Raw genomic sequence first — 17904 nt, forward strand, 5'->3', positions numbered from 1 at the left:
ATCAGGTGTCATTAGAACAATACTCCTGTTTGTAGATGTGTCATTCATTATAGGCAAGAACATGTTTCAAGTGTGAATCCTTTCAGAGACTTCTGTTTTGGAACGCCACAATACTTTAGAACTGATGTAAAAGATTTTAGTGCTCTTCCTGCACCTTTATAGTAAGGAATAGATAGTTAGTATGCAAACAGATCAAATATTTTTTCTTGGTTCTTGATGCAGTGTGGTATTTTCACCCCTTAAACCTTGCCAATTCACCCATACAGTTTCATGAAGAGATGTTTGAGTGGTCAACGTAATCCCTGTTCACACCTTTAGGGATCCTCCCTGATTTTGGTCTGTTTTCACAATGTTTGGGTCCCAAAATTGTGTTCCGCGTTCCCTCCAGATGTGAATCCGTCGAGAATTACTCTCCAGACCAAATCACAACTCATCTGTAAAAAAACATTGGGTTGTGTACACCGTTTGCTTCGATACAAAATGTCCAGTGGTTGCTGCAAGGTCAGATGCCAGTACCATCATGTCCTTAGAGCCAAATAACAGTTCTCTCTTTCAGATGCCACATGTGGTTGTCCCTGCCCTTGTCTTCAGGGTACAGTTTCAGTCTCTATGAACTGTCACCATGTCCGAGAAACAACAGAAGGATTTACATTACGCCATCCGGCCACACAAGTTTGTAACTGTCCTACTTCCATTCTTCCTCTAGTCCTCCATCACAGTGAGTCTGGGAGGCCTCTTGTCTGTGCCATACTGCACTGTCTGTGACTATGTACACAGGGATTTTGGATGTGGGACTACCAGGCAAACACCACCCAATTTGATAGGTGCCCTTATGTCATTGTCGGTGTGGTTGTCCGTTATCTGGAATGCCTTTTTCTGTGCAGAACATGGTCATAGGACTTCTGTTGATAGTTTATATTATAACCTCGTGAATTAGTCACAGGATGGGGAAATAGCAGATTGTTGCTTTAATTTTGTACACCAGTGTAAATGACAGTGTGGATACTGTTGGAAACTACATGAGGAATATATGGATAGTTCCATAGTACAAGGGTAGGAACTTAAATAGTGGCAACTATTTATTCACTACCGACACAAAAGAGTTACATGTTTTGCACCTGTTACTGTCCATCAAAGTAGTTGGCAGCTTTGTGTAGAGCCCATTGCCAGCGATGTGGAAGGCATAGTATACCATTAGCAGAGCCTGTTCTATTGATGGTGCAAATGGAGCGGTCTGAAGTTATGGTGTTTCTCGTGTACGACTGTGACGGTGTTATCCTAACGCATTACGTTCCTCCACGGCAGACCGTCAATGCACAGTATTACTGTTCGTCTTTTGAGCATCACCTGCGACCAATTTTGCGAAAGAAGCGGCGACACTTTCTGCGCAACCCATCCGTCATTTGCATGACAATGTGCAGGTGCATACAACACAAGCTGTGGCTGCTCTGTTCGGTCAGTGGAACTGGGAGGTACTGTACCATCCACCATACTCCCCGGACTTAAGTCCTTGTGACTTTGATTTAGTTCCGAAAATGGAGGAACCACTTCGTGGCATTCACTTCAGAACTGTTCCAGAGATTCGACAGGCAGTAGACTGCTCCATTCGCACCATCAACAGAACAGGCTCTGCTAACGGTATACTACACCTTCCACATCGCTGGCAATGGGTTCTACACACCACTGGTGACTACTTTGAAGGACAGTAACAGGTGCAAACAAGTAACTCTTTTGTATCAGTTGTGAATAAATAGTTGCCACTATTTAAGTTCCATCCCTCGTATGTAAAAAACACACATTGCCAGAAAGTAGTAGCAAAATGAACAAAAGCCTACACAATTCAGTGCTAGGGGTAAAACCTTATCATTTGAACGTCGTTGTAAGCAAATATAATGAATTGTGTATAAATTGGAGGAAAGACCTTATGTTATTTGACTACACTATTAATAATCGACTGGAAACAGCTACAACTGTTAAACATCTAAGAGTATGTATACTTTTTTGGTATGATTTACATTGTAACAACCACTTGAAACGATTTAGGAAGTATGGGTCCTAGAAACAGATTCGTTGGCTAGAAGTGGACCGGGTCATTCTCAGCGGGATCCACTGAATGGTCAACTAACCTCTTAATCACAGTTTGACAATGATAATTCATTCAGATGGACAACTGGTTGGTGGTCAAGTCCACATAAATCGCTGTGCAGAAGTTACAGCAGAGCTGATATATGGTATGCGGCTTTCACAGATGACCCTACCTCTGATACAATTGGATATGTCTGTGACAAGACTGGAATTGGATGTGTTTCCTCTTTACGCCACACCCAGTCCCAAGCCCTTGCCACAAGATCATGCCACTGCGGAAGATCCAGATGCAAGTCCTGTCCTATGTACCCATCAAGCATCCCTCTTCATCTGTTCTATCTCCCCCTCCAATCCAGACTGCCACATCATTGTGTGCTGTGCACAGCCCCTGTGCCTGCAGCCAGAAAGAGCTCATTGGTGACAAATTCCTGTCCGGTGTACCTTTTGCCTCTCCTTCCCAACTGTCAGCCACACTTCCCCAATCCTCCCTCCCATTCCCCATCTCCTTTCTCTTCTCACCCACTCCACCCGACACATCCCACCACCTCAGTTTAGCTTCAGTGCTCGCACAGTGTAGTCAGCGAGGTCAATGTATCTGTAGGAGGGAGGGGGAGAGAGAGAGAGAGAGAGAGGCAAGTAGTGTTCTCAGTCTTGTTTACGTACCTGTGGACGACTAAGTATGTATGTTTACTCTTTCAATTATTTATATTCATCCATAGGCTTTAAATATTGTTTGTCAACCTGTGGCCCTTGCGAAGCAGAATTAATAGATACAGAGAAGATTCAAAGTGGACCAGCACATTTTGTCATGTGTTCATTTAGTAAGTGTTTGTGTGATGGAAATGATTATTCAACTCGAATGATAGATATCACAAGTGAAGTATTGTATATCACACAGAGGCTTACTGTTAAATTTACAAAAGTAGAAGTTCTTTGAAGACTGGTAATATGTTGCTTTCTCCTACTTATATCTCAGTAATGAACAAAACAACAAAATTCCAGCAATTTGGAATCATAAGTAGGCATTCTTTCTGCACATTGTTCAACAGTAGAATAGGAAGGAGGAAGATTATGGTGGTATACAGAGTCTCTGCCATACACTGTAAGGCGGTTTTCAAAGCATAGATATAGGTGTGAAAGACTAAGTTTTGGATCTTTATATGTGCATTTTGGGGGCAATGTGACACCAATTTCACTCTTCAAGCATACCTTGTGGACTAACTCAAAGTGTCTACTAATCACTGGTTCCCCTCCGTAACACTTAAATTCCTTACTCTCTGGACTGAAGATGTATTAGAATCTCTGTGCACTGAAGCTGTGTAATTAGAATCTCTGGGAGTGACTTGAAGTGTGAGATGATCTATATTTATGAGATGTGACTGGTTACCACACTGTTTGTGAAAGGCAGCAATCCAGCTTACAGTCCTTGTCTTACCAGCAATCATTCTTCCCATGAACCATACCCAACTAGAACTGGAAAATGAGGAAGTGATAGTGGTACACAAACAGTCCTTCACTACACACCGTAGGGGGTGTGCAGTACCACCAAGGTTTAGAATCTATTAATCAACTTCTTTACTGAAACTACCTGGCAGATTAAAACTGTGTGCCCGACCGAGACTCGAACTCGGGACCTTTGCCTTTCGCGGGCAAGTGCTCTACCATCTGAGCTACCAAAGCACGACTCACGCCCGGTACTCACAGCTTTACTTCTGCCAGTATCTCGTCTCCTACCTTCCAAACTTTACAGAAGCTCTCCTGCGAACCTGCAGAACTAGCACTCCTGAAAGAAAGTTTGGAAGGTAGGAGATGAGATACTGGCAGAAGTAAAGCTGTGAGTACCGGGCGTGAGTCTTGCTTCGGTAGCTCAGATGGTAGAGCACTTGCCCGCGAAAGGCAAAGGTCCCGAGTTCGAGTCTCGGTCGGGCGCACAGTTTTAATCTGCCAGGAAGTTTCATATCAGCGCACAGTCCGCTGCAGAGTGAAAATCTCAATCTGGAAACTTCTTTACTGAAAATATGGCCTCCCCCTCATGCATCCATACATAGTGACTCTATGTGATGCACGCAGCAACTGTAATATGCTTAATGGTTCCTAAAGAAACACCAAGTCATATGAACTTGGCCCCATAGTCCTTAGCATTGTGATTGGCCCTGATGTAAAAGTGTCACTATGCTTTCTGTAAGTGCGATGGTGGCCAGTCAACACAGCGGAAAACATTATCAAGTGAAGAATTACTGTGGTCTGCTGTCAGAAGGCCAAGGTAGTGTCCTTTGTGCTTGCACAACACGAGTAGCCACCTCCTAGCAGCAAACATCAACGGTCTCATTGTCAGCGTGCTAGGTGGGCAAATGATGTTAGTTCAGGCTGTAGCATCAGTGCCAACCCCAGAATGGCAGACAGAATAAACATGCACTCCAAGAGCATGGCATGAAGACAGTTGGCAGGACAACCAACAAAACAAATGTGCTATTCAGAGTGGCCAAAGACAAATTGGGTTTACGGAATATTGTGCACTTGTGACAAAGTGTGTATCAGAAGTACTGAGCAGTTCGTTAACACCAAGGTCACGGAACACAAATGTAAGTAAAACTTCACTGAAACTCAAGTTCTATCTGTGAAAAGTAGTTGCCATATTTGTTTATTCTGAGAAGACAGAGAGATCTATAAGCATTATACCAACTTTTAACAACAAAAAGGAAAGTCTCAGGGTAAGTGAATGTTGGATTCCTATGTCTTGCACAAAATGATAAAGGTGGTTAATAAGTGGGAGAACAGAGTGGTGATGGCCACAGAGAAGTGCTTGGATAGTGATACCGAAGAGTTTGATATCAATTCATTACAAGTAATGGAGGATAATGAGAGTACCAGCTACTTAAGTTGTTGAGACCTCATCAAATTATCAAAGAAACTCGTCCGCTGAAGAACCCAAAACAGATTTCTACAGACAATATGCCTTTCGGTGTCTCATTTACTACTTGCAGGTTGTCCTTGCCTACAAAATTCCAGACAAAATGCACAGATCAGTTGACAGATTACATGTGTGCTTTCAAAGATACTGTGCCTGTGCAGCAGCTTGCAGGCATATGAGTTGGCTTCTGTGCAGCCTAAACTAAGATAATTTCCCCACTTAGTACACTGACGTTGACGTTAGCTGCTATGATGTGGCTACTCATGTTGTGCATGTGCCCAGGAACTTTCCTCTTCCCATCTCCCTTAGTCATTTGACAGTAGACATCTCATGGCATGACCATAGTAGTTATTCACTTGATAACATACCTTTTTCATGTGGTGACTGGCCACTGTGGAATTTACAGAAAGTGTGGTGTTACATCAGGGCCATATATACCGCTATGGGCCTGCAGAGCAAATTGATAGGATTGGGAGTTTCTTTATGAACTATTAAGTATATTACAGCTGTTGGGTAGATCCCTTAAAGTCCCTGTACAAGGAGGCACAAGGGGCACTCATATTTTCAGTAAAGAAGTTGATTAATAGATTCTAAACCTATGTGGTATTCTATAACACAGTAAATACCTTTTTCATGGCATCACACAACATGTTTGTGAGTTACTATAGCTCAGGAGAAACACTTGCATAAAAACATATCATAGTAGTTTTGGAACAGACAAGTAATTACACAGTGGTAGGCCAGAACTGTAACCTGGATTGCCTTTCATAAACACTGTACTAGTCAATCACGCCTCACAAAACATCTCTCAACACTTCAACATATCACGCTCAGAGATTCTAACCGCACAGCTTCAGTGCAAAAACTATGTGAAGTTTGAGTATTATGGAGGGTAATCAACAATATGTAGACACTTTGAGCTAGTACATGAGGCGTGCCCAAAGAGTGCAATGGTGCCTCCCAAAAGGATTCAAAACAGAGCTTACCACATGCACATCTATAATCTGTAAATCATCTTACATTGCATGGCAGAAATATGTTAAATTTTGCTTAGTATTGTGTTTTATCCTCAGAATGCATGTTGTGGGTAAAGCAAACCAAAAGACTGTGATTTGTTGGCAGAACACTTTAAAGTGCAACAGGTTTAATAAAGAGACTGCTTATATCACACTTGTCAGCCTTCTTTTTGAATATTGTTGTGCAATGAGGGATCTGTGTCACAGGGAACTAGCATGTGACACAGACATGATATGTGAATTGGATGGCAATCATTTTAACAAAGGCATTTTTCATTGCAGCAGTATGTTGTGAAATTTCTATCACTAGCTTCCTCTTCCAATTTCAAAAATATTCGGTTGGCACCCACCTACTTAGGGAGAATTGATGATCATGATAAAATAAGAGAACTCAGAGCTCGCACACAAAGATTTAAGTGCTCGTTTTCCCGCATGCTATTCGAGAGTGGAACAGTAAAGAAATAACTTTAAGGCAGTTCAATGAAACCCTTGCCAGGCACTTAATTGTGATTGTGGAGCAATCGTGTAGATGTAGAAACAGTTGTATCTCATGTCCGACATACCATAGCTCACATATTCTTCTCGTTCATGTTACATGTTACACATATGTTGTATGCACTCCTCCTATGGATTGGAGGCTCATACAAAAGGTTAAGTAAATATGGGTGGGGGGCAGGGCTCAGTTTTTGTGCCATTCCTCATGAGTAATGCTTCGAGTCAATAGAAATACTTTTGAAGTTAGAACCTTTACTGCCAGTCCATTGTTATCTTGTAATCATTTCACTGTTTCCCACTGGTTTCAAAGTTCAAGATATTTAAAAAACTAGAGATTTGATTATATTATAAACACTGTCTGGGAATTTTTGCCCAATTTTTCCTCTTTCAGCAGCTGGTATATAAATATTAGTTATAAAATAAATAAATTTTAATGTAATTATAATTATTAATATTGTGGTACATAATATTAAAAATATAAATAATAATATTAATGTTACAACAGACTTAGGACATGGATGAATTGGGAAGATAGTTGATTTAAATAATATAATTTTATCAGTTTAATAGTAAATGTCTAGTTTTCTAATTGTTGTAGTACGTGTGTTGGTTACTTTAAGAAACATGTATTTCTGTTTTTTTAATGTTCATTAGCTGGCCTGCTAGATAAAGGACTCACCCAATTGACACACATTCTTCCTGACTACATGATGGTATTTGCTGTACCTGTGCTGACTCATCATCCTTTCTATACTTCTCATGAAGACTTGGATCAGCTCATGAAAATCAAACAGTGCCTCTGGTTTGTTATGGAACCACTCATAACAAAAAATGATCTCTATTGCTTTGGGTTCTACAAGAGTCTCATTGAAAGGATGAAGAATCACAAAGATGCATTTAAAGGAGATGAGGATGCTGTGAATCACGTGAGTACCGCTTACATACTTTTTTTTAAAAAAAAAGTCTGAAGCTGTTAGTATATACATGTATCAAATTGATGTGCCCAAAATGAAGTTCTGCTAGTGTGTACTAATTGCTAATATGACAATGGGTGTCCAGAGGGTAATGGGAGGAACAACAGCTTACAATTAAAATTGTAAATAAAACTGGAGATGAACTATTGTTTTGCTTCCATTAGTCTGATAAATAGATAATGATGTCCAGTCACAGAATTCTCGACTAGAATACTCATAAAATCTTAATCTTATAGCCCCCTGCGGATCCAGGGGTAAGAATAGGCCCGAGGTATTCCTGCCTGTTGTAAGAGGTGACTAAAAGTAGTCTCACGCGTTTGGGCCTTTATGTGGTGGTCCCCTATAGGGTTTGACCACCATTTTTCAAAATTTTCCTGAAGAGCGAGCCAGTTAGGGAAGGGCGCCTTACATGGTACATGTGTCCATTGTGCATTGAGATTTTTAGTCCACTTTCTCGTTGACGCATTGCATTCCCGCCAGTTGTCTATCTCTTTGGCGAGGACAACTTCCTGGGTGCTGTTTCCACCACACACTATGCAGTGTCACTTTGTGCTGACGGTGACCATGAACTTCTTTGTACCTCATATCCAGCATGGTAGCCAGTCCGTTGTGGTGGGGCCACCATGTACCCTATTGATTGTAGCTTCCTGACAACAAAGGGATCACTCTGCTGCTTGCGCTGCTTACTCCCCATGTATGCCAAGGAGTAGATACCCGTCACCCAGAAATGGCCATCCTGCCAGGTGGCCTTTGCTGTGGCTGGGTGGTGCCCATGCGGAGGGCCCCTGGTCGGAGTGGGTGGCATCAGGGCGGATGACACGTCATGAAGCGTAGTACATCATCTCTTGCTGGTGGTCCGCCGCCAGCAGTCTCTAAGTGGGCAAAGTTTAACTTTAATGCTGAGAAATATGACCCCAAGTTATTCCCCACCCTGGCCACACCATGAGAGGAATGCCAGGCTAAGGATGGCAGTGAAGCTTATTTGCCCCGGTACCTCGTATGTACGAGAGTTGATGGGGAATCTTTCATGTCCATGAAGCCTCAGTTTTTTGTGGAGCATTTGGAAGACAAGTTCGGGGAGGTGGAGGGCTTGTCCAAAATGTGCTTTGGGTCAGCATCCTCTGCCCAGTCACGGGCATAACTCTCTTGTGGCAAGTTGGGGGATGTTTCCGTTACCATCATGTGTCATAAGAGCTTAATTATGGTCCAGAGTATTACATTCAGCAGGGACCTTCTTTTACAGTCTGATGACGAGCTGCGCGCCAATTAAGAGTGGCGAGATGTTCATTTCGTCCGGCGCATCCATCGGGGTCCGAGGGATAACCTGGTTGCCACCGGTCCCTTCATCTTGGCCCTCGAGGGTGATACATTGCCTGAGAAGGTCAAGGTGATTGTCTACTGCTGTGACGTCAAGCCATATATCCCTCCCCCGATGTGGTGCTTTAAGTGCTGGAAATTCAGCCATATGTCTTCACGCTGTACTTCCAGCCCCACATGTTGAGATAGTTGACTACCATTGCATCCCAATACTCCATGCACCTTGCTCACCAGAATGCAGGATTTTATAGAAAGAGAGGAAAATCATGGAGTATAAGAACCTGGACCGACTGACCTACACTGAGGTTAAGAGGAAATTTGAGCACCTACATCCTGTGGCTATGACCACCTCGTACACCACCACTACGAGAACAGTTCTCGCCCCATCAGCTCCTTGAATTCCTGTCGCCTCTCAGAACTGGGAGACTGGACCTGCTGCCTTGATGGTGGGGGGCACTTCTTTCCCTGTTGCTCCCACACCACCTACTTTGGGAGCAACGCCTCATCGGCTGATTTAGTTTTATGTTTTGTTCATGTTCTTTTTATCAGTTTTACATGTCCTTTGTCCCTCTGTGTCCTCCACCCTAGTGCTTCTAGGGTGAAGGTTTTAATGCTTTGCAGAGTGGCTGGCTTATCCTTTTTTATTCCCATGGTCAGCCAGCCATGGTAATCTGCTTTGTTGTTTTAATCTGTTCATCCCGTTTCTTGCGTTTCTGTGGTTTTCTTGTCCCCTTTTGTCCATTTACATGTTTGCTGCCCTTCATCATTCTTGTGATTTTTCCTTTCATTCTGTTTTGAGTTGTCAGTCTCGTTTGTTTTATTCTCACACTTGTGGCATTGAGGGACTGATGACCTCTTAGTTTTGTCCCTTTCCCCCTCTTTTAATCCAACCAAACAACCAACCAACTTAGTCTTATAGATATTTTGGTTGGTCTTTGTTTAAGTCAGTAGAGGGAAATGGCAACCAATTTAGAAGTAAAGGCGTCATTGATTGGCACACACAAAAAGAGAATGGAAACTTTGCCACCTGTGCACCTATCTTGTGCTGACAGGACACACAGCCAGAAAGTGTAGGTGCACAGGTGCGCGTGTGTGTATGAGTGTGTGCAGGTGCGCGTCTTTGTTTGTGTTTCATTTCGGGTGTTTTGTTGGCAGGTTCTGCATCACATAACTTGAGTGAATTTATAATACGTTGACAAGAAATGGATTGAGAATGTAGTCTCTCAGAAGGATGGTGTGATCACTTCTGCCATGGCATTCTGGGCAAAATATTTGTATATTTCTTCTACATTATTAAAATATACTAATGAGGAAACACTTGCTCTCACATACAATAAAATATAGTTCTGAGAAATTTGGAATTTGAGTGTGGAAATAACTGAAAGATTCGAAAAAAAATGTGATTTAGTAAAATCAACACCCAGAAACATATCTTATTAAAAGTTTTACAGGGAGTAATATCAAAAGTGCCATGAAAACAAGTCGTGAACCTCTGGTTGAATATAAAAAAATGTTGGACAACACTCCCTGTCATCTTCATATGTAATTTATAATAGAAGGCTAAAAACGTTTCTCAGGCAAATGTTCATTACGGTGGTAATCAAAGGTGCCACTTGTTTTGCGTATGAAATTAATTGGCCCTCCCCCCCCCCCCCTCCCCCTCCCTCCCTGTGGCAAACTGCTTATGTCAGTGGCCTCTTTTAATTTTTGTTTGACCTGTTCGTGATTACAAATGCTTAAAAATTCATATCTGTCTTTTTGTAAGTTAGAAATTGATTATGTAATACAGGTGGTTTCAAAGAGATTAATACACTATCACAAGACTATATTTTCAATATAAATGAAAGTGGAGCACATGGAGTGCATTTTAATGTGGACACAGTATTGTTAAAGCTTTTATTTTCAAAATCACCATCCAGTTTTACAAGGATATATATTTTACATGCATGCAGATGCAACCAAGAGGTAATTCTTACAGTTATATCTAGGATCAAAGTTTTTATTTACCTTTCAATGTTGTCTGCCCTGGTATCCAGTCTTCTTTAGCTGTCGAATTAAATTTCTCCACACACAATTGTTTTATAAATGTTATGTTGCAGATAACATTCCTGGAAGCTGTCCAACCTTTCACAATAGCTCAAATAATCTGTTGGAGTTAATTCTGGGTGGTAAGGAGGAAGGTCTAAAGCAGTGTGTACTGCAGTTTGTCGAGTCTTATCAGTGGATTACCCAACAGTCCTTGAGTGGTTCATCAAATGAACTCGTATAGAACAGGTTTCAGCATGTCATCTGAGAATGGGTTACATTCCTTTGTCTGCCAATTTGAAATATCATCTTTAGTAGAATGAGACATAAATGTAAACAATGTGTCTGTTTCCCTCTTTAAATTAATTTTTTACATTGCTTTGAATATGCAATTCTTTTATCTTGGATGATGATTCTCTCGAACAGTATTGAGCCTGCCTCCCCCCCCCCCCCCCCCTCTCTCTCTCTTTCTCTTTCTCTCTCCAGTTGAAACCTAATTTCTTTAATAACGCCTTACAGTAGGGTTACTATCTTGAAAGTCTTTAGATTGTTTCAACTTCTTCTTAACTCCTTCCACTGTAGGAACTTGTTTTTCAGTCAGATAAAAATAGTTGTAAACGTCCCCCCCCCCCCCCCCCCCCCCCCGCCCCCCCGCTGCTCCAGGGTGCTCATCACTCGGGTTCGTGTTTGGCTACCACAGGGCCCCAGTGTATGCAGCACTTTTTGCCTTACGAGCTGTATGTGTATCCCCTTGCTATTCATTTTCCCCTCCCTTGGGAAACATGTCTGGGGTATTATTGGGAATGTTCTGCATTCTGTTGCTGACTTGCGAACAATCTCAACTTCAGTTTTGGCTCCTTTTTCCTTTCTTTGTTTCCCTTCTCCTCTCGTTCCTCCACTTCAGCGTTTGAGGATCCTCTTTTTTTTTTTTTCTTCCTCCTCCCTGTGCACTCCTGAAGGCCAGCCCACGCATCTGACACGTAAAAGGTGACTGGGTAACCCATAATTCCCAGCCCCAGGTCAACAGGTAGGACCTGGTACAGGCCAGGCCCAGGGAGGAGTGATTGCCTGAGCCGTAACCTTCCCAGATTGCACGTTGGTCCCTCCGTCAGGTGTTCGGGAGGTGTGAAGACTCACCTAAGGTTGGTGCGCCCTCTTGTGTACAGGCCCCCAGTTGGAAGGAGCACGCCATTGGAGACGCTGGCAATTGTGGGGGATTTCCTCACTATGAGTCACTCATCCTCTCCATCAACGTCGACGAAATGTAAACGTAATGAGACTAATGATTCAAAGACCCTTCCTGCTGCTCCACGATTCCTCACGTTTTCACATATGGAAGACGGTCACTCCTTCTCCACGGTAAATCCGTTTATTATGCAGAAAGGTGTTGGTGCAATCGCTGGCCCTATGAAAACCTGCTCTCGTTTATGGAATGGCACCTTGCTTATGGAGACGGCTTCTGATGTTCAAGCACAACAATTACTTGCTGCCTTGCTTCTCCACGGCTACCCTGTTCGTGTCGAGGCACATAGAACTTTGAATTCTTCCTGTGGTGTGATTTACACCAGGCTGCTTGACGGTCCAACTGAGGCTGAAATACAATCTTACCTCTCCAATCAGGGTGTCATTGCCATCCATTGTGTAATGAAAAAGATTGATTCCTCCCTGGTGCCCACCCACACTCTTTTTCTCACCTGTGGCAGGGTGGTGCTGGCATCCAAGATTAAAGCTGGCTATAAATCATCACAGTCTGGCCATACATTTAGAATCCGATGCGTTGTTACCAGTGTCATCGGTTCAATCACACCAGAACATCTTGTCGACACCCAGCCAAATGCGTAACCTGTGGCAGGGATGCACACGAGGACGATGTCCACCTCCCTCTCCATGCTGTATCAACTGCAATGGTGGCCACACCGCCTCCACCCAGGATTGTCCCGTGTATCTAGATGAGTGGGCTGTTCAAGAGATTCAGGTAAAGGAGAAAGTGCCTTACCCAGTAGCTCGCAAGTTACTGGTTAGTCGCAAACCCTGTGTTCTCCCTTCTGGCACTTATAGTTCAGTTCTTGTTACCCCTGCTCCATGAAGGACAAACTGTCAAACTCTTGCATAAAGGGGCAGAGCTACCTACTATACAACTGGCAGGCAGGAAAGGCCAGAAGGAGTACTCCCGAGAAGACTTCCTCCGTCCCTTCAGCCAAACACCACCCAAGTCTTCCTCTACTCGGAAGGGCTTAAAGAAATTCGCTAAAGACAAACGGTCTTCCCCTTCACCAACTCGAAGATCCTGCTCCATGGTGTCGCCACATGGTCGCTTAGCCCGGCTGGCCTCTGTCTCGCCAGTGCACACCACCAACCGTTTTTCGGCGTTGGACTCCACCCACCGACCACACAAGCACGCCGATGCTCCACATTACTTACCGATTTATTTTGACCTTCCCCCTGAGGTCGGCAGTCCATCTCATGGGGGCATCGTGCTGCTCGTACAAGATGACGTTCATAGCCAGCCCATCTCCCTGACTACCCGTCATCAAGCTATTACCTTTCGGCTTTTTCTTCCCCACCTGACTTTTTCCCTCTTTACCATTTATGTACCTCCATCATTCGATGTCACCAGAGCAGACTTCCCTCAGCTTATTGTTGGGCAGCTACCTCTCCCATTTTTGCTACTCGGTGACTTTAATGTGCATCATCTCCTTTGGGGTTCTTCCAGGACCTGTCGGAGAGGTGCCCTTTTGGCTGACCTTCTTAACCAAGTCAACCTCTTCTGCCTTAATACTGGTGCACCCACTTTCCTTTCTGACTCCTCGCTCACCTATTCCCACTTGGACCTATCCTTGTCCACTGCCCAGCTTGCCCATCGTCTTGAGTGGTCCGTTCTTTCTGACGCCTACTCAACCGACCATTTCCCGTGTGCTCTCCGTTTGCTGACTCCTACCCCATTCACTTGCATACTCAAATAGCAGCTTACTAAGGCTGACTGGCAACTTCACTCCTCCGTGGCGACTTTTGCAGAACAAGGTTTTTTCAGTTGTGATGACCAGGTGGACTTGTAATGTTATTCGAGCCTCACTGTCCTTTTCTTAACTATTTTGTGCCTAATTTTACTCTGAGAAGCTCAGTAATGTATGTAAATACCAAGTGAAGTGCAGCTGGTCAGCAAGAAACTCTTAAGCGCGCAATGCCCGCACCGGTAGTAGCTGTGAATCTTTGAGTATGATTTATTATATAAAAGAGGACTGTTAATCTGTATCTTTTGGAAAGAGGACGTGTTGCTAGGCCGTCGCTCAGAATGTATTGTTACATTTAATGAAAATTGCTATTTCAGTGATAAAACCGAGTAAAGTATGTGTAAGAGTTTTATGTATACAAACTTTCTGGAAGTGAAGAATAGAAATATCTTGTATTTGGAAAAGGAAGTGAACTTCATTGTCATCGCTGGCTATCAGTCAACAGAATAGCAAGTGTACAAAGTTCACTAAAATACAGGAAAGGAAATGCATTCTCTGTAGTTTTCATTCAGTACGAAGCAACCTCTCATCCTTTCTTAATTGCAGTAATTGGATTATGTTCCTGTATAATAGTATGGTGCCAAACTCCACTGACCAATTTTGATGCAACAGGACGTGTAGTTTGAAGGAAGTTTTGTGTGCCAAGCAATCTCCATTTCTCACGAAAAGCAGGTTGCTGTTTGATCTTATTTACTTACAACAGTGGTCCCTTAGGTATGAAGAGTTACGAAAATTTGGGCTCAAAGCTATCCACAACATGACCAAGTAACTAACAGAGTCCTATTTTAAACCTTGAAGAACAATAACTTCCTCCAAATTCCATAATACGTCACCAACTGGTGCAGAAGCTGATCATTTAAGGAGGCAGCAACCAAAATTCAGGTACCATTTACAACTTATAGTAAAGTCGCAATGAAAAATCAATTTCTCTCTCCAAACACATATATAAATATTCATGCTATTAAGATAAATCATTTTATAGACAATCTCACAGTTGTTATCCTTACTACTGCAGAACATTCCATTCCTCGCACTTCCTCTTTACCACGTCATGCCCCAGTCCCTTGGTGGACTGAGGTGTGCTGCGACGCAATTTGTGCACAGTGACGTGCTCACCTTGTTTTTAACCGCCACCCTTTGCTGGAAAACTGCGTTAATTATAAACAGATGTCTGCAAAGTGTTGTCGAGTTCTTTGGGATAGCAAAAGAGCTACTTGGATTTCATTCACTAGTTCTTTTAACAGTATCCACACCTTCCTCTGTCATGTGGATCAACCTCCGACAGCTCTCTGGAACCAAGATCCGTTCCCCAATTTCCAGCCTGACAGTAGCTATCTTCAACTCCTTGGGCCACCTTTTTACAGAAGTTTCGAGCTCTTCCCACTATCACCCTGCCCTTATCCAAAGGAAACGAGGGGAGGCGGTGCGGGCGATACCCTTCTCTTCTCCAAATCGTGAGTGCTACAATGCCGCCTTCACTATGAGGGAGCTAGATCATGCTCCCAGTTCATCCCCATCCTCCTCCCCAGGGCCAGATGCTATCAACATTCAGATATTGCAGCACCTCTCTCTTGCGGGAAAGCACTTTAACACACGAAACCGCATCTGGGCTGAGGGCACATTTCTTGGACGCTGGCTTGAAACCACAGTCATACCCATACGTAAGCCCGGTAAGGACAGAAACCTTCCTTCTAGCTACCACCCCATCTTTCTTACCAGCTACATTTTCAAGGTGATGGAATGTATGATTCATGCCCGGCAGGTGTGGTGGCTCAAATCTCGCCATTTACTCAAAAGTGCACAGTGTGGATTTTGAGTGCGGCATTCTGCACTTGACCACCTCGTTACTTTGTCCACCCATGTCATGAATGGTTTTCTGTGGAAATCCCAGACTGTGGCCATGTTTTTCGATTTGTAGAAGGCCTACGACACCTGCTGGAGAACTGGTATCCTCCGTACTCTGCCCTGTTTTCTTCGGGCATTTTTACAAGACCGAGTTTTCAAGGTGCGTGTGGGTTCTGCTTTGTCGGACACCCTTATTCAGGCAAATGGTGTGCCTCACGGTTCCGTCCTGAGCATCATCCTCTTTGCTATTGCCATTAACCCTATCATGGCCTGTCTCCCGCCGGGCGTCTCTGGCTCCCTTTTTGTCGATGATTTTGCCATCTATAGCAGTTCTCCACAGACCTGCCTCACTAAGCGGCATCTTAAGTGCTGTCTCGTTCGGCTTCACTCCTGCAGCATCCGCAATGGCTTTCGCTTTTCCACTGACAAAACCATCTGTATGAATTTCTGCCAGCGCAAATGGTTTCTCCCACCATCTCTACATCTTGGGCCTGTTGCCTTTCCGTTTTTTGACACTACGTAATTCCTGGGGCTCATGCTCGATAGGAAACCGCCCTCGTCCTCCCATGTTTCTCATCTGGCAGCCCGCTTTACACAGTCCCTCAGTGTCCTATGTGTCCTCAATGGTACTTCTTGGGGTGCTTATCGAACTACCCTCCTCCTTTTGTACCGCTCCCTTGTCCATTCGAAACTCGGCTATGGGTGCTTTGTTTTGTGCATCTGCACGCCCATCCCTTTTACACCGTCTCGACACTCTCCATCATTATGGCATCCATTTGGCGACGCGTGCCTTTTACACCAGCTGGGTTGAGAGTCTGTATGCTGAAGCTGCTGTACTACCACTTTCCTACCGCTGTGACTTTCTCCTCAGCAGGTATGCATGCCGTTTGTCTGCCATGCGTGGCCACCCTTCCTATGCCTCCTTCTTTGATGATTCCTTTGATCGTCAGTATGGGGCTCATCCCTCATCTCTGTTACCTCTTGGAGCCCACTTTCTACGGTGGCTTAATGTCACACTGCCTGTAACTTTCCCCGTGGGTGTGAACCTTTCACCACCTTGGCTTCATGAAGCAGCCCATGTTAACTTTGGCCTTCATTCGCTTCCTAAGGATATTACTCCAGCCTCAGTCTATCGCATTCAGTTTCACGACCTTCACATGGAATTTAGCAATAGTACCTTTGTATACAGTGATGGCTCTCGGACTGATCGTGGGGTTGGGTGTGCATTCATCATTGGCACCCGTGTCTTTTGATATCAGCTTCCAGCCCATTCCTCAGTATTTACAGCCAAGCTTTTCGTCTTGTACCAGATCACAGGGTACATCCCGGCAACACAGCCTTCCCAATTATGTCCTGTGCGCCGACTCGGTCAGCACCGCCAAAGTCTCTGTGCACTGTACACTGCTCATCCCTTAGTGCAGTGGGTACAGGAAAACTTGTCACTTGCTCACTCTTGGTGGAGCCAATGTCATGTTTCTTCGGGTCCCTGGTCATGTCGATCTGCCAGGAAACGAAGCTGCTGACGCTGCTGCCAATGCTGCAGTCCTCTTACCTCAGCTCGCCAGTACCTCTGTTTCCTCCGATGATCTCTGCGTTGCCGTCTGTCAGGAGGTGGTGTACCTTTGGCATCTCCACTGGTCATCCCTTCATGGGAATAAGCTTTGGCATATGAAGCCTCTCCTGGCGCCCTGGACGACCTCCTCTCGGCCCTTCCGCTGAGAGGAGATTATTTTAACTTGGCTGTGTGTTGGGCACTGCCTTTTTAGCCATCATCATTTGCTCAGTGGCACTACCACACCACTTTGTATGCATTGCGCCTGAATTTTAACTGTCTGCCACTACCTCCTGGAATGCCCTTTTTTTAATAATTTACGTTCCATCTTAGGTTTGGCATCTGGTTTATCAGCTGTTTTAGCAAATGACGTGTGGGCTGTCGCTCGTGTTTTACGTTTTACCTGCTGAAGCAATATGGTGAAGGCAGTTTAATTTTTAATTTTGGATCTCCCTTTTTGTAAGGTGTTTTTTAGTCCTTTTCTCACGTGTCTCATTCTGATGTCTCCTATTCTTTCCATTGGGACTGACATATTGCGTTTCCCTTGCCTCTGTGTTTGCGTTCTATAGTTTTGACTTGGGCACGTATGGTCTCAGTTGTTTTTTGCGCCCTAAAACAAAACAAAGCAAACAAATAGCCTTAAGAAAACTATCAGTTTCTATAACTATTTTGC

General features: G+C 43.9%; 1 protein-coding gene across 2 annotated transcripts in view; it reads left to right on the plus strand.

Moving 5' to 3' along the window:
* LOC126416776 (sister chromatid cohesion protein PDS5 homolog B-B) overlaps positions 1-17904 on the plus strand; it is a 190179-nt gene that overhangs the window by 143776 nt on the left and 28499 nt on the right. For both annotated transcript variants that reach the window (XM_050084633.1, XM_050084634.1), the window contains exon 19: positions 7162-7433. In XM_050084633.1, the coding sequence (XP_049940590.1) occupies positions 7162-7433 (272 nt within the window). The remainder of the gene's footprint in view (positions 1-7161; positions 7434-17904) is intronic.

This window comes from Schistocerca serialis, chromosome 8 (genome assembly GCF_023864345.2).
Source record: "Schistocerca serialis cubense isolate TAMUIC-IGC-003099 chromosome 8, iqSchSeri2.2, whole genome shotgun sequence".
Lineage (NCBI taxonomy): Eukaryota > Metazoa > Arthropoda > Insecta > Orthoptera > Acrididae > Schistocerca > Schistocerca serialis.